This window comes from Notolepis coatsorum, assembly GCF_963971535.1.
Source record: "Notolepis coatsorum genome assembly, chromosome: 16".
NCBI lineage: Eukaryota > Metazoa > Chordata > Actinopteri > Aulopiformes > Paralepididae > Notolepis > Notolepis coatsorum.
In genome coordinates, this window is record NC_140180.1 from 14879379 (window position 1) to 14903216 (window position 23838).

General features: G+C 44.3%; 1 protein-coding gene across 2 annotated transcripts in view; it reads left to right on the forward strand.

Annotated features, from left to right (window-relative positions):
• Positions 1–16288, forward strand: part of LOC311242307 (CCR4-NOT transcription complex subunit 6) — a 40709-nt gene extending 24421 nt beyond the window's left edge. For both annotated transcript variants that reach the window (XM_084331250.1, XM_084331251.1), the window contains 4 exons: positions 1977–2210; positions 6377–6579; positions 10526–10708; positions 10783–16288. In XM_084331250.1, coding sequence (XP_084187376.1) covers positions 1977–2210; positions 6377–6579; positions 10526–10708; positions 10783–10995 — 833 coding nt within the window. In that variant the 3' untranslated portion in view covers positions 10996–16288. The remainder of the gene's footprint in view (positions 1–1976; positions 2211–6376; positions 6580–10525; positions 10709–10782) is intronic.
• Positions 16289–23838: the final 7550 nt, after the last annotated feature.

The following is a 23838-nucleotide window of genomic DNA, read 5'->3' on the forward strand; positions in this document are numbered from 1 at the left end:
ACTGATTTTTTTTTATATATATGTGACAAATGCGTTTTTTACATTTTTGGCTGGTAAAAATTGGTAGTAAGAAGAAATCGAAGCCAGTTAAATCATACAGATCGCACAATAGAATGAACAACGTGAATACAAGCGAATGCTAAGCTCTGATGTGTGGCTCTGCTGGCTGGAGCTGGACAGTGATGATGGCCGTGCAGGAGAACAACCACAGCCAGAAGAGCCATAACGTCAACACAAAAGAACTAGCGGATATTTGAAACCCTGTGGCATTTGTCATGGCTGTCTAGATAAAAGTCTACTATAGGAAGAGAATGATGGGACGGGTGAATGGCAGAACGGTAATCATAGTAAAGGATATAATAGCCTTACTAACGTCAGATCATCAGAAATGGTTGTTAAACCAAAGACATGATTCTAAACACGCACAAGGCGCTGTCAGTTTGACAGTTGTGTGATAGAGAGGGAGAGAGAGAGAGGTACGTACATCTGTGGAGGAGAGTCTGCTGCCAAGTTGGGAGCTTGTGTTGCTGCACAGGTACTGTAGGTGTATTAATACTCAGGTCTATGCAGGGATGACTGGACCGGAAGCTAAAAACCACAAATCGTCACGTAGGTTAAAAGTTGGCCCCGTTTTGTTTACGCCGTTTACTTTTTTGTTTAAAAAAAAATATATGTTTCAATTGATTGATTTGATAATTAAGATATAAAATAAGATAATTTTGAATGTTTATTTATTCAGGCTAACATGTTAACATTCTACTCACTACAACAACCTGGTTGAGCGAGGGCCAGAAGATGACACACACACACACACACACACGCACAAATGGTATTAAAATGATGAAGTACCACCTCTCCCTGATTTTTCGATCACGGTTGCTTTTGTAGTTTGGCTCTTCTCATTCAGCTCAGGCTCTGGCTGAACGTGCCTGATGTATAGCTAGGCTACTATGTGCTGCTGCACTGTGGGGGGTTAATGGTTTACAATTCCATGGCATGGAGTGAGAGACATTTAATGGAGGAGCCCATTTGATTGATTGATTGTTGGCTACGCCGCTCTTTTTCGTTTTCTATAACTCGTTTGTTTTATTAATGACTCTTCATTGTCCCACAATAAAGCCACGTGGACTCTCTCTCTCTCTCTCTCTCTCTCTCTCTCTCTCTCTCTCTCTCTCTCTCTCTCTCTCTCTCTCTCTCTCTCACTCCACTAAGCTAGCTTCCCTGTTCTCTGGCACCAGTTCTAACATAACCAGTGGCCCCTACATTACACTAAGCTAGCTTCCCTGTTCACCAGTTCTAACATAACCAGTGGCCCCTAGTACATTACACTAAGCTAGCTTCCCTGTTCACCAGTTCTAACATAACAGTGGCCCCTAGTACATTACACTAAGCTAGCTTCCCTGTTCACCAGTTTTAACATAACCAGTGGCCCCTACATTACACTAAGCTAGCTTCCCTGTTCACCAGTTCTAACATAACCAGTGGCCCCTACATTACACTAAGCTAGCTTCCCTGTTCACCAGTTCTAACATAACCAGTGGCCCCTACATTACACTAAGCTAGCTTCCCTTTTCACCAGTTCTAACATAACCAGTGGCCCCTACATTACACTAAGCTAGCTTCCCTTTTCACCAGTTCTAACATAACCAGTGGCCCCTACATTACACTAAGCTAGCTTCCCTGTTCACCCTGGCATCAGTTTTTAACAGACCACTGAGGGGGACAGGAACACACGCCATGCTGCAGCATATTTTCTGTAGTGGCGCAGTGACTGAAACACTGAGTAAAAAGGGGAAAATACAGATTCAGCGCTGCGTTAATCTATTCATTGTCGGTTTTAAAAGATCGGTGCCATAAAGGCACCTCCTTAACATTCCCCAACTCCTGTTGACCGATCCCTCTTTATTTTAAATAAATTATCTGACTCTGTACCCCCCTCTCCCCCGTGACCTTATCCCTCCCTCCCTCCCTCCCAGCGGGGAAGTCTCTCCACGGCATGGAGAAGCAGCTGCTCCTTGTGGCTAACGCCCACATGCACTGGGACCCGGAGTACTCCGACGTGAAGCTGGTGCAGACCATGATGTTCCTGTCTGAGGTGAAGAACATTGTGGACAAGGCCACGCGCAGCCTCAAGCTCTCCTCCATCTCCGGGGAGACCAACGCCATCCCCCTGGTGATGTGTGCCGACCTCAACTCCCTGCCGGACTCTGGTGAGTGAGGGGTGGAGTGGATGGGATCGAGTGTGCGTGGGGAGAGGACGGGATTGTGTGTGGGGAGTGGGCAGGATTGTGTCTTCAGTCCGTCCATCGGAACAGAGTTCTTGCTTACGTTGCTGGCCAGGAAATGACACACAGCGGAGATCAGTGGCACTTAATTAATGAATGGTAGACACACTGGTGGCCTGGCTCCTGTTTTCTTCTTGGTTATGATCTCATTGTGATCCCATTGTGTTTCATACATCCATTACACTGGAATTGCACTGCTGAGATCAGTGTCACTGGTCAATTGCGTAACTGCTTGCTTGCCTCGGTAGGCCGGTATTGATAAAGTGGCATAGTACATACACACGAAGAGGTGTACAGATTAGGGTTCGATCAATTTATTGGTATGCCCGATAATGGGCTTTGATATTCATATTTTCGTCATAGTTTCATAGATCATTATGAGCATTTTTTATGGACTATAAAGTCCTTTTTGTATGTTATGCGATGAACAGATTGTTATTATATATATTTTTTAAAGGTATTACTGTCCCTTGGTTTATTTTTTAATTAGAACATAACGTCAACTCTGTCTCTACAACAAATGGATGCCAGTCATTGAAAATGAGTTAAAAACAGATGTAGACGGACAGACACAGTGGATCAACGTGCTGTAGCTGCAAAGCGCTGTACACATATATTGAGTCATTTTGTAATATGTCCGGTGTCACCGGTAATACCGGTTTTGTCATGAGTTTATTAGCCATGGGACATTTCACATGATCACCACGGCAACCCTAGTAGACGGCGTAACAACAGACCGTGAGAGGACGAGCTGCGGAAACAGACGGAAGCTCCGCGAAGCAGCACAGATTAATTTACCTTCACTTGATGGACACGACATTTAATTTCAAACCTTTTATTTAAAGGCAACTGAGAGTTTCCCTCATTTACAGTCGCCTCGAGTGTACATACAGAGTTGAGCAAAAAGAAACGGCATATAAAATCACACAAAATGTAAAATAACAATAAGACGAGTAAGGATAACCAATTAAAACACGTACAACTTGATTGACAAAGGTTGGAGATCAAGGTTTTAAACTCTGCAACAGAGGAGAGAATCTCAAGCTTTAAGGACTTGTTGGAGTTCATTCCATGAGCTAGAGAGGCATCATAGCAAAATGCAGATTCACCCTGTTCAACTCGGGGGGGACCTTGAGGACCATCTCAAAGATGATGTTTTTCCAAAGAAGGAGCCAAAGTTGCAAAACCCACTCTGTAGCGTCAGAAGAACATGTTCACAACTCACTGTAAGGTTGCGTCAGTTTCTCTGTCCTCCTCGTCTCTCCCCCTCGCTCGTACACAAACCTGCACGCATGTCCTAAATACAGCTGTCTGACTGAACAATATCATACATTTCACAATGTACTGAGACACAATAATTGGCCGACGCCTTAAGGCCTGAATATACTTCCCACGTCCGTGGATGCGCGTTGGTACCGCTCTTGTCTGCACCGTATTCTCGAGTATATTCTGGGCTTTACCGTTAGCAGTGGCACCCCTGACTGTGCCAGACCCAGAAAAATCTACTTTTGAGGTTGACCCAGTCTGTCCGACACAACCTCAACAGGTGGCCTCTGTTTGAATTTGCAAACCAAAGTAGGGCTAATACCATACACTATGGAACCAGATGTAGTGGTGTACATGCACACTAGGGGTGGAACGGTTCACAAAATCGACGGTTCGGTTTGTATCACGGTTTTAGGTTTTCGGTTCGGTATACGTTTTTTATTATTTTTAATTTAGCACTCAAAATACCATACAGCAACATAAGATATATAGCCTAAAAATAATCCAACTTTTCAGTTATTCTCAAGGACGTAGTCATGCAAAAACTGAAAGAATTGAGGCCATTTGACATCACGCACATTATTTTGACAGTGATGGTTGGAGCTAGGAGAGATTTTTGTACAGCAAGAGGGGAGGCATTGCTGATTTAAACATGCTTCTCATTTATTTGGTAATTTTTTTTTAATAATGTTTGGCACACAAAGACCGAACTGACTGAAAAATATAGGCAACATTTGTCAAAGTATTAACTCGTCAATATACCCCCTTTCCCCACTAATCGAACTGGTGTCGTGGAGTCACTTCTCTGTGAGCGTTTCCACGGTTAGCTTTCGGCTAACATTAGTTAGCTTGCGGCTAAAGTTAGTTAGCTCGTAGCTAACGTAATGTTATATAACCGAACAATACACACATGCCCCGAATGCGTACCGTTCGGTACGACCTCCACGGTTCGGGGCATGTGTGTATTGTTCGGTACACGGTGCGAATGCGTACCGTTCCACCCCTAATGCACACTAGAGGCCAGTGTTAATGGTAGACTCATTGGTTTGGGTTTCATACATCATTGGACTGGAAATGCACTGCTGAGATCAAGTCAAATGTTCCTTTATTAATTCCCTTGGGTAAATTCAAGTGTCATAGCATTAGCAGCATAGGGGGTGGGGGTACAGGTAAGATGGAGAACATAGAACAAAGTGCAAGTAGTAATGGGGGTGACAGTGGCTCAGGAGGTAGAGCGGTGGTCTGGTAATCAGAAGGTTCCCGGTTCGATTCCGGCTCCTCCCGGCAGTGTCTCAAAGTATCATTGAGCAAGACGCTCGACTTGACCCCTAACTTCTCCCGATGAGCAGGTTGACACCTTGCATAGTTGCCTGCGCTATCGGTGTGTGAATGGGTGGAATGTGAAGCGTAAGTTGTAAAGCGCTTTGGATAAAAGCACTATGTAAATGCAGGCCATTTAGTAATGACGATAATGGTGATATCGGTAGTAGTAGTGAACAGTAGTTAGTGGCAGGATTCAATCGAACAGTAGTAATAGTGATGATGGTAAACATGGACCAAGCCGTAGTAACGCACTGTGCCAGAGTCTGTGCTTATTATTAATAGTTAACAGTTCAAGTACAAGACACATTGGTCTGGTAATATACATTTGCGTGTGGCGGGATTCTCTTTCAAACTCTCAAAAACATGGGCGTAGTCGGAAAATCTAGTTGGTGTTATTTATTTTATATTTATTTTATATATAAATACTCTATACTATATTATAACTACACAATGAGTTCCTCAATAATACATTTTTTAATAATTGTATTTAAGTTTATGAATATTAGTTTTGGCCTAAAAATAAAGGGACAACACTGCTGCGATCAGGTCAAAGAGCCGCATGCAAATTGGTTCCTGACCGCTGACCTAAGATATGTCAATATTTAGTTGTTATTTGATAAGATAAATCTATTCCTTTATTGATCACCTTGGTGAAATCCGGGTGTCATGGCAGGAAACCATATAATTAACTGTCGGTCTTTGTGCCATATTGGTTCTATTATATGTTACAATAAATATAAGCAATGAATCATTTGAATCTGATTTGTGTATACTGTTTACTTTTACTCATAGTATAGTACAAAGTGCAGTATACACGACAAGATACCCTAACTGGCATGATATGTCATACGTACATCATGGAGTTGCATCGTCACTTATCTTTGCACGACGACTCCATTCTGTTTATAGTCATGGATACATCAGCACTTAGTAGGCACTTTATAACTAGGCACTTTATAACTAGGCTACATTTGAACTAGGGCTGGGCGATTAATCGATTTTATCGAATACAAAAATAAGAGTCAACTTTTATTTGACAAAGTGAAGATTGGTGAAAGTTAGATTTGCACTTTATTAAATTCATTCTTGTTTGATGATCAAGAGGCACCTTTTATTTGTTTTAAGTGCAGTTTGGTGAAAAAGCAAGTTATTGCACTATTAATCCCAATAGGGACATTCATCTTTGTTTGATCAAGAGTAACCTTTTATATATATATATTTTTTTTTTAAGTGAAGATTGGTAAAAGTTAGGTTTGCACTTCAACCCCAATAGGGAAATTCATCTTGGTTTGATTGTTTTGTGTCAAATAAAAACAAAGCTTATTTGAATGATTTCCTTGGCGTTTCTAGTTTTTAAGAGAAAAAAAATCGATTAAAATAGGATGTGGTGTGAAAAAATCAGGAGATTAAATTTTTAGGCATATCGGCCAGCCCTAATGTGAACATAGCTGGTGTGCCTGGTGAAGCTGCGCAGGGTAACCCCTCCCTCTCCCTCCCTGCAGGCGTGGTGGAGTACCTGAGCACGGGCGGAGTGGACTGCACACACAAGGACTTCAAGGAGCTGCGCTACAGCGACAGCCTGACCAACTTCAACTGCAACGGCAAGAACAGCTCGTCCAGCGGCAGGATCACCCACGGCTTCAAGCTGAAGAGCGCCTACGAGAACGGCATGATGCCTTACACCAACTACACCTTCGACTTCAAGGTCAGTGGCCCCCTGGGGCTTTCTCTTTGAGTTGGGGTTACAGTTATGTTAACCTTCTGTAGTGTGGTGGCGAAAGGGTTAACCTTCTGTAGTGGTAGTGGAAGGGTTGACCTTGTGTGGTAGTGAAAGGGTTAACCTGTAGTGTGGTAGTGAAGAGTTGACCTTCTGTAGTGTGGTAGTGGAAGGGTTAACCTTCTGTAGTGTGGTAGTGGAAGGTTAACCTGTAGTGTGGTAGTGAAATGGTTAACTTCTGTAGTGTGGTAGTTAAATGGTTAACTTCTGTAGTGTGGTAGTGAAAGGTTAACCTTCTGTAGTGTGGTAGTGAAAGGTTAACCTTCTGTAGTGTGGTAGTGAAAGGTTAACTTTCTGTAGTGTGGTAGTGAAAGGTAGGGGTGGACGGTATAAACGGTATACGGTATAAACGGTATGAATTTGCTCTACGGTATGGATTTTGACTATACCGTATAACCGGTAGTGCAGCTCTAAAATAGCAATGACGTCATGTAACCACAGCGCGACTATTTCACTCGCATTTGCCCCTAAAAATAGATAGAATTAGTCATAGATAATAGATATGTGCGAACTAGAAAAAGTTATTTAGGAGGCTTCGCGCAGTGGGCGTGCCAGCCCCTCCCGCACGCATGTAAACACGGGTCTACTAGTAGTCTAGTGGGACGGGACGTCTCCCTGAGCTAACGTTAGCTTAGCTACCGTTACAAAATGACCCAGTCAACTATTCACTTTTAGTTTAATACATGATGAGGCATTGTCTAACCGAACGGTATCTAGTCGGCCAGCTACCGATAGCTCCTGACATCAACAAACGCTCCATCAAGTCTAGTAGAGTAGACGTGTATGATAGCTCCGTTAGCCGTTAGCTCACGTTAACGCAAATTAGTTCACCGTTCAAAACGAAATGTCCCATTGAACTAAATAATTCACTGAGGCGTTGTATTAACGTTATATATCCGGCTAGCAGTAGCTACAGATAGCTCCTGATATCAATGTCTTATAACACTGATTCGATGCGTATTCGAGCTGAGGGCTTGCTAACGTTATAGTACCAATACAATAGGGTCCAGGTGCAGCGCCGGAGAATCCTGGCCGTAGCTCTGCTCGAGGCTACTAGAGTATAGGTCCAGGTGCAGCTCTGGAGAATCCTGGCCGTAGCTCTGCTCGAGGCTACTAGAGTATAGGTCCAGCTCTGGAGAATCCTGGCCGTAGCTGGAGGCTACTAGAGTACACACAGACAGTGGAGCTTGTTGCGTGGTGGCGATGTCTCGCAGATAATACAAGTACAAGTCTAATTATATAATATATATATTTTATAAAAAAAAAAAAAAAATTATATAAAAAAAAAAAAAAAAATTATCAAAAACGATGATACCGTGATATATACCGTTACCGTCTATGCTTCAAATTATACCGTGATATAAATTTTAGACCATACCGTCCACCCCTAGTGAAAGGTTAACTTTCTGTAGTGTGGTAGTGAAAGGTTAACTTTCTGTAGTGTGGTAGTGAAAAGTTGACTTTCTGTAGTGTGGTAGTGAAGGGTTAACCTTCTGTAGTGTGGTAGTGGAAGGTTAACCTTCTGTAGTGTGGCAATGAAAGGGTTAACCCGTTGTAGTGTGGTAGTGAAAGTAATTTCTTTCATATCTCGTGTTGTTTTGACTCTGAACAAACATCCTAGTCTTTGATCATAGATTGCTTGCAACAAATAGATTTTATGATGCAAGATACCAAGGGATCTTCGATCTAGGGCTGCACAATATGGAACTATTATATTGCAATTATCTTTTGATATTCTTCGTTTTTTTCTGCAGCCTTTGCATTATGCTGGTAGATATTGCGTTATTCAATATCGGTACAAGTTAACTTAATCAGCGGTATTTTGATCCATGCACGCAGGAGTGTGAAGATTCTGTCCCAATAATTCAATGCCAATTGTTTACATCATAAATTCTCATTTTTCATTATGGTTCAAATCAATTGTTTTGTTACTTTGAACAACTATAAATAGGTATACACTGCATACAGGTGTTTCCCCTGCCATTATAAGACCTAGGAGTTTTTTGTGCAGCGCCCAGTCCGACTGAATGCGAAATGTGGGGGGAATTAGCTTCCTGTCGGTCTGTAGTACGGTAGATGTGCACGCAGCCTCCTAGGTGGTAGAGTAGCTTCCCGTCAGTCTGTGGATGTTCAGCCTCCTAGTTGGTAGAGTAGCTTCCTGTCAGTCTGTGGATGTTCAGCCTCCTAGGTGGTAGAGTAGCTTCCTGTCAGTCTGTGGATGTTCAGCCTCCTAGGTGGTAGAGTAGCTTCCTGTCAGTCTGTGGATGTTCAGCCTCCTAGGTGGTAGAGTAGCTTCCTGTCAGTCTGGATGTTCAGCCTCCTAGGTGGTAGAGTAGCTTCCTGTCAGTCTGTGGCTGTTCAGCCTCCTAGGTGGTAGAGTAGCTTCCCGTCAGTCTGTGGATGTTCAGCCTCCTAGGTGGTAGAGTAGCTTCCCGTCAGTCTGTGGATGTTCAGCCTCCTAGGTGGTAGAGTAGCTTCCTGTCAGTCTGTGGATGTTCAGCCTCCTAGGTGGTAGAGTAGCTTCCTGTCAGTCTGTGGATGTTCAGCCTCCTAGGTGGTAGAGTAGCTTCCTGTCAGTCTGGATGTTCAGCCTCCTAGGTGGTAGAGTAGCTTCCTGTCAGTCTGTGGCTGTTCAGCCTCCTAGGTGGTAGAGTAGCTTCCTGTCAGTCTGTGGATGTTCAGCCTCCTAGGTGGTAGAGTAGCTTCCTGTCAGTCTGTGGATGTTCAGCCTCCTAGGTGGTAGAGTAGCTTCCTGTCAGTCTGTGGATGTTCAGCCTCCTAGGTGGTAGAGTAGCTTCCTGTCAGTCTGGATGTTCAGCCTCCTAGGTGGTAGAGTAGCTTCCTGTCAGTCTGTGGATGTTCAGCCTCCTAGGTGGTAGAGTAGCTTCCTGTCAGTCTGTGGATGTTCAGCCTCCTAGGTGGTAGAGTAGCTTCCTGTCAGTCTGTGGATGTTCAGCCTCCTAGGTGGTAGAGTAGCTTCCTGTCAGTCTGTGGATGTTCAGCCTCCTAGGTGGTAGAGTAGCTTCCTGTCAGTCTGTGGATGTTCAGCCTCCTAGGTGGTAGAGTAGCTTCCTGTCAGTCTGTGGCTGTGCAGCCTCCTAGGCAGTGTATCTGTTTGGTTACCAGGGGGCACGCGCCACTCCTAATAATGTTAATGTTACGTGGAAATAATCGTGCATCTGGAAAGCTGTACATCGTTCGTCTGTGTTTTGGATAGTATTTTATTTCTTGGCATAGGCTGCACAGGCCGTTTATTTTTCAATACGCTTATGAGCAGTTTAATTTTTATTGACTATATGGCTGTAATTTATTTAATTAGATTATTGCACATTTAGTTGCCAATTAAATGTCAATGAAGAGGAATAACCTTGGAAGTCCTTGGTCTCTCAATAGCATAATAATTACAATTATTTATATATATAAATAAATATGATGGCATGTGATGAAGACATAATAACGAGCTAAATGACTAAATGTCTCAATTCAATTTCAATTCAAAGGGGCTTTATCGACATGGGAAATATACGTTTACATTGCCCTAAAGCCAGGCTTTAAACAAACAAAGCAAAACAGTTGAACAGAGAAATCGGAAGAAACCAGTACAGTAGGATTTTTGTGTGTGTGTGATTGACAAGTCTTTATGGTGGTTGTATTCCATTGGATGTCCTTTTCTTGTCACAGCAGCTCACAAATCTGGCTGCCGAGTGTGTTTGCACATTCTTGTATTTCTCCCAGTAGGTTATGAGAGTTTTGAGTTATTTGCCGTGTCTTCAAATTTGCCGTCTCTCTCTGGGTGTTTACTGTTTGTGGGAAGTCTATGTCTCTGATGTCTCGGTGTCTCTCTCTCCCTCTCCTCTCTCTCTCCCACCCGCAGGGCGTCATCGACTACATCTTCTACTCCAAGCCCCAGCTGAACGTGCTGGGTCTCCTGGGACCCCTGGACCCCCACTGGCTCTTAGAGAACAATGTCAGCGGCTGCCCGCACCCCCACATCCCCTCTGACCACTTCTCCCTGTTCGTCCAGATGGAGCTGCTCCTGCCCAACCTGCCCCCCCAGGTCAACGGGCTCCACCTGCCCGCCCGCAGGTAGTGAGCCCCCCCCCCCACCTGAACCCCCCCCCTCCCCCCCAGGTCAACGGGCTCCACCTGCCTGGTAGTGAGCCCCCCATCCCCACACACCCACCCACCGCCAGGGGGAGCAGCAGCAGCAGCCACGGCCTCTCTCCCCACCCCTCCTCCCCCCTCTCCCTCCCAACCTACCAGCTCTTCCCTCCCCCTGCACTGGAGGAGGAAGACTACAACGAAACAACACCAACAACAACAACAACGAGAGAAAAAAGATAAACGCAACCTGTAAAATAATCGTACAGTGAGGTCTGGCCGACAGGGATTTCGTATGATGTTATTATAGATATTCTATATATATATTTTTTTTCTTTCTCCTTTTTTCTTTTTCCTTTTTGATTGTTTTTGAACTGCTCGAGTCAATCCCGTTCGTCGTGTATATTATCTTGTGTTTTGCCCCCCTCCCCCCCCCCCCCCCTAAGCAGGCGTGATGGCAGCTCACTCTCAGATGTCTCGTCACAGTAGGAGCGACTCCCTCGGCTAGCGAGAGGGGCCCCCCGTGTCGTTGTGCGCGGGAGGGAGGGAGGGGGTGCCGTAACCGTGACGACGCTCACCGCGCATGGCAGGGGGTGACGTAACCCTGGCGACCGTTGGTCTCGTCTGTCTGTCCTGTACAAATCTCAAACCAGCAAAGACGGCAGACTGGTCTGTCTCAGACCGCCATCGGAGGCCCTGGACTCGTTATCCCCCCCCCCCGACCGGCTCGCTCCTTTACCGGTCTCTCTCGTGATCCGGGGGGACCTTACTAGCCCCCCCCTCCCCCCCACCCCCCCCCCCCCCCCCGGGTAGAGCACCTTGTTGTGGTTGTTGGCGGTCTCCCTCACAGTGTAGTGCTTAAGGCGGAAGAAGGGCGAGATAGACTTCCTGCCGTCACTCCTGTGGTGCTGAAAGTCCTGTGGTGCTGAAAGTCCTGTGGTGCTACAACGAGCCGGCCTTCACCGCCAGCCCCCCCCCCCCCCCCCCTCGCCCCAACTTACAGACGCCTGTACGACTAGACGGCCGACGACTTAACCTGACCCCACGTGTGTGTGTGTGTGTGTGTGTCTGCGGGGGCGACAGATATCGGGAGCGAGCTACCATCCAGTCTGTCGGACTGTTCTCCCCCTCCCCCCCCTGCTTGTATAGTTGTAATTTAGGCTAGTCATGTTCTTTCGTTGAGCTCATATGGACCACGTACCACCTTTTTTTTGGCCGGAGAGGGGCAAGCGTTTTTTTGTTTTTTTTTTTTTTGGCTGGCGGGGCAAGGCGATGGGGGACATTCTTAATTCTTTTTTGTTTCTTTTTTAGTTTTTCCATGGTTGCTGGTCGCTTTTTAGGCAGAGGGTAATCTGGCTGATGCATGGGAGTAATACCAGCAGTCCTCTCGCTGTCTGGAGCTGCCTTGCAACTCCACACACACACACACGCGCACACACAGAGGTTAATTGCAGGCAGATCTGTAGCACTGTCTCCAAGGCCAGTAGTGACCCCCCCCCCCCCCCCCCCCCTCCAGCCATAAATTCCATATGCAGAAGCCGTGGGTCTTTTTTCACAAGTGTTTGTACAGAACAGATCTAGATTCAGTCGTTACATGATTGTATATGAACTACAAAAACAACAAAAAATACCAGTTTTCTGGCGCTTTTTGTACTAAGAGTAAATTATGATCAGATTTGAAGAAGGAGAAAAAAACAGAAGATTGTATTGTAAATTATGGCAAAATTTTTATCCACTTAATGTTCAGATTAATTAATATTACCAGCTTGTACAAAAGACGTAAGAGCGGGTTTGTTCGGGCGTTTGCTGTCACAAGTTTGAACCCCCCCACCATCCAAAAAAAACTAGATTCACTGTTTTTAATGTATCAGTATTGTTTAGATTCCTATTCCTCTCTCTACCGTCGATTTTGATTTGCAAGCATAATTGCTGAGATTGTAAATAGACTCCTGAGTAAAACCCTGTCCGTTGCTTCTGAACCATTTAACAAAGCCATTGATCCACACTACCGCTGTCAAGAAGACAAAACCACACACACCACCACCCACCCCGTGACCTGGCATCCCCTCCAAACACACCTGACATCCACCACCCACCCCGTGACCTCGCATCCCCTCCAAACACACCTGACATACACACACCCACCCCGTGACCTCAAACACACACACACACGTACATAGACGCACGTTAAAGTGTGGTGCAATGACTCTTGACAGCCCAGAACCTCCCCCCTACTGGACACCAACCACACAGTGTTGTGTAGAAAACACATGCATTGTGCTCCACTAGATTGGTCGTTGTCTTGCACTATTTTAACAACTCAGCCAACGCCCGGACAGTCTGCTCTCTTTTTATTTTTAAATACTGTCGACATTTGTGAACATTTTATGTCTCTTTTTTTCTTTTTGGTTTGGTTACTTATTTTAATTTAAATTTTTCATGAGCTGTGACAATGTTATGATGACGATGTGTATATCCTTCCTATTGGTTGAGCTCTTCTAGTAATCAGGTAACGCTTATACCCCCCCCCCCCCCCCCCCCCATTCTCTCTCTTTCTGCAACATGACTAGGATGGTCTTATGGTCATAACTCTGTTTGGAACGCATCCCTCCTTGTACCATAGCACAGCTCCTAGCCCCCCTACCCCACCCGCCTCAAATCAGAATTTAGAATCTGCCCACACCCAGTCTGTGTCCCCCAGCCCTAAGACTCCAGCCGTGACTTTTAAGCCCCTCCCCTCTTCTTCTGGACCACTCTGTGGAGTCTTCCCCCCCACTGCAGCTATAGTGCCATCTAGTGGTTCCTCCCCCTTATCTCACCCCCGCTGTCCAGCTTACAGGATGGACGAGGGGCAGGGAGTGCTCGCCTGTCTCTCTCCCTCTCTCTCACTCTCTCTCACTCTCTCTGATAGGCCAGATTAACCTGTTGCTATATATATATATCTATATATATATATATATATAGAGAGAGAGAAATCTATCACTGTTTTGTTACCACTCGGACCAAAAAACACGAAACCTTCGTCTACACGGCGAGACTTGTTTTATTGCAGCCGTCTGTGTTTTTAAGTGGATGATTCGGAGCGATGATGATGATGATGATGAGCACTTAACAAGAAGTAGACCCAGATGCCCCCCCCCGACTCCCTTTCCCCCTGACACGATGTTATTAGTGAATAAAAAAGATCTCACCACTTTTTAATGTAAATTTTATGACGTTTTACAAAGCGAGAGGGAAACCAGTAAATAAATAGGAACGTATAAATTTAGCCTCTAATCAAGTTTTCTTGTCCCCCCCTCCCTCCCCTTATGTATTTTTTTTTATTATTATTATTATTGTCTTCAACGGAAACCATGTGTCCAGCTTGATTTTCCTGAATTGCATTATTATTGTAGTAGATTTAAAGACTAGCTTTTTTTGTAAAGTGTGAATAAAAAGGTGTATCTCATGTTTCCTTTCTAAAAAAGAAAAAAAGAAAAAAACCTATTGTGTTGTTGTGTAAATCATGAATATGACGGTGTTATGATTGCTACATTGTTTTTATTTTTGACTATCCCCCCACCTCTCTCCCCTCCATATTTTATCCCCAACCGCAAACCAAATCCTCTGTAGGAAACGACGGCGGAGACATTCGTGTCTTAAAATCGGTCGATTTAAAAAAGAAAGGAAAAGGAAGTTGAATGGTTTATTTTTTACGAGGTCTCTGGAGAATGAAGGATAGATCGCTTCACGGAGGAATACGCTAATAGTGACAACTTTCACGACAGGGATATTCTTTTATTTCCTCCTTGAGCTTTATTTTTTGGCGATGTCTCACGGCGCTAGCCTGTGATGGAGCTAGCACTAGCGCCCCCTTTAGGATAGGGGTCAGCGCCGCTAGCCTGTGACTCAGCTAGCGCCCCCTTTAGGATAGGGGTCAGTGGCGCTAGCCTGAGATGGAGCTAGCACTAGCGCCCCCTTTAGGATAGGGGTCAGCGGCGCTGTCCCATGTGTTTTTTTTTTTTTGTGTTCTTTTTCGTGGCTGCAGTTCAATTCTAGAGAGCACCGTTTCCTGACTGGTGTTTAGATAAAATGTTTTTGTGTCAAAAGAAAAGTAACCGCTAGAGACGTGCTGCTGGTAGCTAGACTGGTCCTGTGGTGATTTTTTAACAAGTACTTATTTAGTCCCATCTCACACTGCCGTCGTGCATCACAGTGGGTTAAATCTGTTACACTAGCTAGCTAGCTGCTGTCGATGGTAACTGATTCGAGTGGTCCTCTTTTCGTTGTCTCCCCCCTCCCTCCACCACCACCACAAAATGTGGCTTTTAACGATCGTATGAAAATGGGTGAAAAGTGTCACCCTATAAACTTTCAGTGAGTGGTCACATGATGTACGCTTTGTAATTTCTTTTCCTTTTCTCTTCACTATTGCATTCTTGTTTTATTTTTAGGCATGTAGGGGTGCTCTTACCCCCTCTCCCCCTCCCTAGGCTGCATCCTTTTGTAACGGCGCGCACCACACCAAAGCTGCTTGGTAGTCCAGTTATCCGTTGACACGTTAAGAGTGGAAAGCTCTCCCCCCTCTTCTTCAAACCCATCGGCGACTGCATGCTGTTATCAGGTCATAGATTTCCATCAACTTGTAGGGCTGTAAGGAAAAATCCAGGTACTCTTTACCTTTTTTCTTTTTCCTTGAAACACATTTTCATGAATTCCTTCACAACCTCCATCCGTGGCCCAGTCGGGGGAGGTGGCTCGCAAAAACCATTTCAGCTCATTCCAGGCTCATACCTTCTCTCTTTTTTTTTAACCCCCCCCCCCCATAAACTTGGCAATAATATCCAGAAACACATTTAGAATGAGAGTTTTTGTAGTTCTTTTTATTTGATGTGGAAACTGTAGCTAATTCACTATGTTCTCATCTGTAGACCTGGCAGGTCATCTCTCTCTCTCCTCTTCGTCATGGGCCTCATCTTGCGTTTTCCTCTCACATTCTCATCCTTCCCCCCCCCCCCCCCCCCCCCCTCTCATCCATCTTGTATATTTACTCGCCCCTCCCCTCCTCCTTTGCCGATCTCTAAATAGTGATAGTTGTTCAATGATCAGGATTGTATCTGTAGCCAGCTACCGTTTTTTGATCTGCGTCACTGTGTTAATGCACTGGACCAACGATTGTTTACCATTCATGGAATACCAGCAAAAAAAGCATAACGACACGCATACACACATATATACACACACACACACACACACACTTGCACAATGTTCTAGAATGTCCATTAACCAAGATGAGAAATCGAGGCAGCTGTTTTCAAATCAATAACATAACATACCGTTTTAAAAGAAACGTGAAAGTGAATGGTAAACAATACTCTTTTCTGTCCCTTATAGCCGTCCTCATGATTCTCTTTGGACTCTAGTTTTATTTTTATTTTCCTTTCGGTTTTGACTACCAGTTCTGCTCGTCTCCTTTACACCTACCTATGTATTTTCCTACTTCTGGTTGAAAATAAATTCTATATTATCTGTTTCAAGCTGTGTCACCTCTTGTTCTTTTTGCAACGGATATTGGAAGAAATAAATTCTATTATCTGTGCTCCTCGTCTCGCCTCCTTTTGCTTATTTTTTCCTCTATTAAATTCTATTTAATCTTTACCCTCCACCTATACTTACAACTTGAGTTGTAAAGTGGCTATAGATGGCATTTCTGGTACTAATGTTTCTCCCTTTCTCTTTTTTTTAATAGACTGGTTTATTAAATATATATTATTTGCAGCATATATTTCGGCCGACAGTGGCTTGGGAGGTAGAGCAGTCGTCTCTGGTAATCCAGAGGTTCCCGGTTCGATTCCCGTGCAGCATGTTGAAGTGTCCTTGTGCAAGACATTTGACCCCTAACTGCTCCCGATGAGCAGGTTAGCACCTTGCATGGTTGCCTCCGCCGTCTGTGAGTGAATGGGCCAAATGTGACGAACAAATTGTAAAGCGCTTTGGATAAAACATCAATAAATGCACCATTTTAAAATGTGTATTTAACCAGGAAAGTCGCATTGAGATTTTAAATAACTAATATCGGAGCTAGAGGCAACCTAGTAGCAGGGCAGGCAACAACAATATATTAGGGCCAATCAAAATAATGACAGACCATTGATTCAACCTCTAGTCCCTTCATGAGGCATTTAAAAGCATCCAGTGATACATAGTCAGAGAGTTCCAGGTCATTCTTGAATCATGATGAATTGAAAATGGGCGGATCTTGATGTAAACAAGACTAAAGTCTTTCTCTGGTCTGCATCCCCTTAACCCTTTCACTGCCACACTACAGAAGGTTAACTGATAGTGTATTGTGGCAGTGAAAGGGTTAACCTGTGTATTGTTGCAGTGAAAGGGTTAACCTGCTGTTGTGTGGCAGTGAAAGGGTTAACAATTGTGTGTATTGAGCCGTACTGTGTATACCCATTCTGCAATCTGTTAATAACGTTTTCAACCAATGTTCTTTCCAAGCCGATGGAACAAAATGTTGTGTTGTGTTAAAATAACACATTTACTTTTTGGCCACCAGGTGGAGCCACAAGACCACTCTCGACCGGCTCTGATCCGTGGCTTGTTGCACACAGCAGCCGCGCTCTGGAACTATGGTGGTTCGTTCCAACGGCTCTTTCCAACGGTCACGGAGAGAACCCGGAAAAGCAAAACTCTTCTCGAGCCCCGGGGGGAGATTATGTAAAAACGGTACCACTAGCAGACCAAAGAGGTTTTGGAAATGTCAAGGACATTTTGTCATTTTGTTTTTTACCCAGTCGAATGATAAATGTCAAAGCTGGCCGTGGGGAGGATCTCGTTATGTTTGAATTTGAAGGGATAACAACCCAAACATGCTTCCTGATCACGTGTCAGTCAGCCCCACCCAAGAGTTTGGCGTAGTAAAGCCGGGGGACGTTCAAACGGAAATTAAACAATGTATCAACAGAACATTAAGCCCAGATACGGCTCAAACAAGGGACTAAACACGTTTAGCAATTATGCCACATCAATGTGGAGCGCCCTACCAAAGCTGTAAAGGAATGTGAATCACTACCCACTTAAAAAAACACCTACGGGAGACTGCAATTCGAAACTGGCCCCATGTAAATGTCCTAACACCCCCCCCCCTGTTGTACAGTAAATGACCAAGTATGGTCTTGTCAATATTCCAATGTACAGTTTTGCTTGTACAGTGTCCCCCACCCACCCCTTCTACCCAACCCCCCCCCACCCAACCCCCTCCAATGTACAGTCCCCACCTACCCAACCTCCTCCAATGTACAGTCCCCACCTACCCAACCTCCTCCAATGTACAGTTTCTATGTCAAATGAATACTCTTTTCTGGACTCTTTTCGTATCACAAACAGTACTGTATTTGCAAATCTGGTATGTCATAAATGTATAGATGTAGCAGTACTGTCTATCTGTATGTCGTATATGTTATGATTAATTGAAAATGGGGGACCCTAATGTAAACAAGACTAAAGTCTTTCTCTGGTCTGCATCCCCTTAACAATTGTATGTATTGAGCTGTACTGTACTGTACGGTACCCATTCTGCAATCTGTTAATAAAGTTTTCAATCAATCAAGGCGTGCCGTTGACAAATATTTGGAAATGTTTCTCATGGAATTTGAACGGCGAAAGAAAACACGTGGGAACCCGGAGTTATGAATGAATGAATGAGAACTTTATTTAACAGATTGCAGAATGGGTACAATACAATACAGTACGGCTCAATACACACAATTGTTAAGGGGATGCAGACCAGAGAAAGACTTTCGTCTTGTTTACATCAGGGTCCCCCATTTTCAATTCAGTGACATTTATGACACAACATACATGACATCATGACATTTATGGCATACATGACATACAGGTATATATAGTACTGTTACATTTGTGACATATACGATTATGCAAACATACAGTACTGTTACCCATAGATCCTAACAGAGATTATATACACATGATGGAGAGGAGACTGTACATTAGGGGGGGGGGGGGGTTCGAATTGCAGCCTCCCGTAGGTGCTCTTTAAGAGCGATTTTGAATGTGGGTAGGGATTCACATCTTTTTACGGCTGTGGGTAGGGCGTTCCACATTGTTGTGGCGTAGTTGCGAAATGTGTTTAGTCCCTTGTTTGTGCCGAATCTGGGTTGCACAAGATTTGTGGAACTCCCTCTGATGTTGTGGGTGTGGTATTCACTGACCTTTGGGAAGTATTTTGACATATACATGGGTACCTGTGTGGTGTAGTGCAGTGGTTCTCAAACTTTTTACACCAAGTACCACCTGAGAACGTAGCTGGCTCTCAAAGTACCACCATATGACCGGCGTTAAAATACAGTCTATTCAGCTATGCACAGTTCACGCAGGAGGCAAATGTATTCCTAATACCATTATTTATTGTTAACTTTTGTCAGACACAGTCACAATGTACAAAGGGATAGCACTAGAACTAGCAAACGCTTCCACACAACTCATACAATGCAAGGGGCATTGAGAACATAATAACTCACATAGCAAGTGAGAAAATTAAGAACAACTGTATTTCAGCAAATGTACTTAATTCTCTCTCTCTCTCACAGCAAGCAATTGTCAGTCATTCTCTCTCTCACACACACAGCCACACACACGCACACAATTATTTTGTTACAAAAACTTAATTTCCTGCATTCTGGTGCAGGAATTTTTGAATTTTTACCCTGCCAGTGTTTGTGATGGGCATCACAAATTATTGTAAAAAAGAAAAGAAAACGCATATTCAATGCATTTTTGAATGTTTACCCTTTAAATGCCAGTTTGTCTGATGGCATCACAAATTATTGTTAAAAAAAACACAAAAAGTAAAATATTTTCAATATATCAAATAGAACCACTGGTGTAGTGTATCTTGTAGATCAGGCCCATTGCAAGTTGCTGTACTCTGTCATCTACTCTAAGCCATCCTAGGTAGTCAAAGTGGGCAGGGGTGAGGTGGGTTCTAGTCAAGTCAAGAGTTTTATTTGTCACGGCATACAAGTATACAATGAAATGCGGGTGGTCTTGCCCGCAACGATGTGCAATACAGTACTAACAACATATAATGGAATCCAATAAAACAACATTGTGCAATAAACAAGTAACATAGTAGGGCATATCGGTATTTGTACAACTATTTTATGAACAGGCTGTTGTTGGGGTGGTGTGGGTCTTTCATTATTCTGCAGGCTCTGGATTTGCACCTCTTGTTGTATAGAACCTGCAGGGGAGGTAGTGCAATACCCGTGGCACGCTCGGCTGAGCGCACCACTCTCTGTAGGGCCTTCTTGTCCTGTGCTGTTTCCATACCAGGCAGTGATGTTTCCAGTCAAGATGCTCTCTACAGCTCCGGAGTAGAAGGACTGGAGTATCTTCCCAGATACTCTGAACTTCCTTAACTGTCTCAGGTGGTAGATTTTACGACTGAGTCTATGTGTGTTGTCCATGTCAGATCCTCTGAGATGTGGACCCCCAGGTACTTAAAGCTGCTCACCCTGTCCACGGTAGCCCCGTTTATCCTCAGTGGTGTGTGTGTCTCCTGCTGTCCTCTCCTATAATCCACGATCAGCTCCTTGGTTTTACCAATGTTCAGGAGCAGGCTGTTGTCCTGGTTCTAGGAGTAAGGTCAAGTAGTAGTCTGACCAGTTTGTTTTGTGATGTTTGTAATCTTGTTTTTAGCGCCTTTGAGGTGCTTTGGTACCATGAGGTGCAAGCATAGTCGTAGTACCCTTGAATCAGGGTATTCTTGTTTACCATAGAGGAGATCCGGTACAATATAGTTCGTTGGTTGACTTTCTTTTATTACATTGGATGTCATTTTTTCATAGGAAAGATTTGCCTCTAGGATGGAACCCAGGTAGGTAATTTCATCTTTCCTTGTGACAATATTGTCACCCACTGTAACTGAGAAGCCGTCGGTCTTGCTGAGTTTGTTATTTGATCCGAAGAGAATGGACTCTGTTTTACCCAGGTGTAATGATAGTTTGTTATCAGCGAGCCATGTGCAGATTCTGCCGAGTTCTGAGCTGAGGGTTTTTTCAACCTGTAACTTGTTCTTGTCAGAGACCAGCAGGGCTGAGTCGTCCGCAACATGGCATTTGCATAAATTAGGAACAGTAGCGGTCCTAGAATGCTTCCTTGTGGAACACCACAGCTCACTGTGAGGGGGGGGGGGGGGGGGGGGATAGACTCGAGTACCGTTTACCTCCACCATCTGTTCTCTCCCCTCCAGGTAGGATTGCATCCAGCATGTTTGGGTTGACAGTGTCGAAGGCCTTTTGTAGGTCCAGCATGACCATACCGCAGTATTTGCCCGCGTCCACCTCTTGTTTGATGTGGTCGTTCAAATAGAGAAGGCATGTGTCAGTGGAGTGGGATGTTCTGAAGCCAGATTGGAATTCGTAGATTAGATTTTTTCCTGCAAGGTACTTTTCGACCTGTTTGTAGACAATTTTTTCCATGACTTTCGAGATTGAGGTAAGAATAGAAACAGGGCGGTAGTTGCCTGGGTCTAATTTGCTGCCCTTTTTGTGCAGGGGGGTCACTCTCGCAATTTTGAAGTCCTTGGGGACGTGTCCCTGTTTTAGGGAGAGGTTTATTATGTGTGTGATGACTGGGGTGATGGCGGCTGCTGAGTCTCTGAGGAATTTGGAGGGGATGTTGTCATGGCCAGTGGCCTTGTTAGGTTGGAGGGCGCTCAGTTTTTTTAGTACCTCATCTGTTGTTACCATTTCAAGTTTGAAGTTGTCTTTGCGGACCCCTAGGTTTTTGTAGTATGCTACTATGTGTTCTACCCCAAAATGCCCTGAGTGGGAGGGTAGTTTATTAAACAGTGTTGTGGCTATGTTTGCAAAGAATATGTTTAGGTATTTGGCCACATCCAGTTTGTCTGTGATGAGTGTTTTTTGTCTTTATGTTTGTAAATCTGGTTTTAAGCTTTTTGCTGCAGCCTAGTTGGTTGTTGAGTAATTTCCAAAGTTCGCGGGGTTATCGTTGACGAATATTTGGAAATGTTTGTCATGGAATTTGAACGGCGAAAGAAAACACATGGGAACCCGGAGTGTGATGTTTGTGGAAGCCTTGAATTAGCGACGTGCAGCTCAGAACTGTTTTAACATTTAGCAGCATAGGCCCATCCTGGGGGATTTTTTTTTTTTTTATGGTCTTTGTCTACCGCTGTGCAGAATGACAGCTGTGCCCCGTGAAATTAGTCCCAGTCGGTCAGTCCTCCTGTCCCCACCTGCGTATGGGAACCAGGCTGTGTCTGTTGTCGATTTTGACCTGAGGTGGTGGTGGGTGTCGGGGACGACTCATCTTAGCCTACATGCTTTGTTGGGTGGTATACTTCTCTTCCTAGTGGCTATTATATGAAGTAAATTAAGTCATATTGACTGTTAACATGCAGCCCAATGTGTTAAACAATGCTGATTAAGCCTTAGCACCTCCAGGGGACACTCTGTACTTCTCAGTATACCGGAGTAGTAAAATAATATCCCTGTCGTGAAAGTTGTTACTATAGCGCGTTCCTCCATGAAGCGATCTGATCCGTCATTCTCCAGAGACCATGTCAAAACTAAACATTCAACTTCCTTTTTTAAATCGAGCGATTTAAGACACTAATGTCTCGCCGTCATCTTCTACAGAGGATTTGGTTTGCGGTTGGGGATGAAATATGGGGGGGAAGCACACCAGTGGTGATGTGTTTTACATCAGCCAGCAATGATTGGTTAGTCTGTCAGAGCCTGGAGCAGAAGCGAAGAGGAGAACAACAGCGGAAACACTTAAGAAGGCTCCAGCTAAAACAGAAACCTGGCATTCAGACAATGGAATATAGAAGAAAAAGAAAGAAACGGTGATCAGTGATGAGGACAACGACAATATTTGCGTAATTACTCTCACTGCCAGTAGCTGAAGACAAACGTTCCGCACTGTAGCTTTAGAGTAGCAATAGATGGCTGTTGATTCTGGGCAGAACTTTGAAATATTTTTAAATTCTTAAACTGAATTCGACAACACCCTTCCCAGCCAGATGCCTCCAAAGCCACGCTAGGTAGCTAGCTAGTAGTTGTGTATGTGCACAACTGTTATGCACATAACAAGTGCATGTGTGTCACTACAGGGTTTGATGGACAGCTTGCTCGTTCCCAATCATTTGACTTGGTCATTCGTTTGATTGGCCCTTTATCGGAACGACAGATGTTTTTAATTTCAATGTCTTCTTTTTTGAGTACTATTGATTACTATTGAGATATAATAAGACATCTAAAATGTAGCCCAAAATCGGCTGCCGCCTATTGATCCTTTAAAGAATTAAAACAAAAATATTATTCTGAATAATATGCTGACGGGATATGTAAATAGGAATCCTGTGCCTTGTTTCAAATTCTTTTTCCATCATGTTTTTTTTCACATTCAATTCCAAGAGTTAAAAGTGTGTTGACTGCAAGCCAGGGATAAAGTTTTCTTATAGTCTCTTACAGACGAAAACAGGAAATAGAGACGCGAGAATCAGCACTTACAGCAGACACCCTGAAGGAAGACGACACCTTTGGGTGTTTTCACATTAGGTACGATTCGTACCGTGCCTGAGTACAATTGCCCCCCCCCCCATCTCCACTCCCCCGCCAGCCAGCTTTCACACTAGTAATGTTGTTCCATATCCGACTATCTAATGAAGTGCCATCAGGTAAAAAAAATTGTTCCGACCCTTCTTTCAGGTTGAAAATAATGCAAGTCTCCATTACCTATGTTCAGCCAGGCTGGGGCTACTAGCCATGGTATGGTTGGGTTTTTGTCTCCATTAGCTATGTTCAGCCTGGCTGGGGCGCGTGAATACTTTCGACAACAAATGTTTGTTTCTGCGTTCGAGTTTTGCGCTCTGATTGGCCAGGTCATGTGACATGTGCGCCAATCGTGGGACAGCAAGTTCTGCGCCTATTTCCGGGTCTAACAGCCTGCAAACTACCTGGCGTTCTATCGCCATGCTCTAAGACAAACTCTAACCTTAACCAACTTCGAAAGAGCGCCTAAGCTTAACCAGTGTAGAAACTTGCGGTC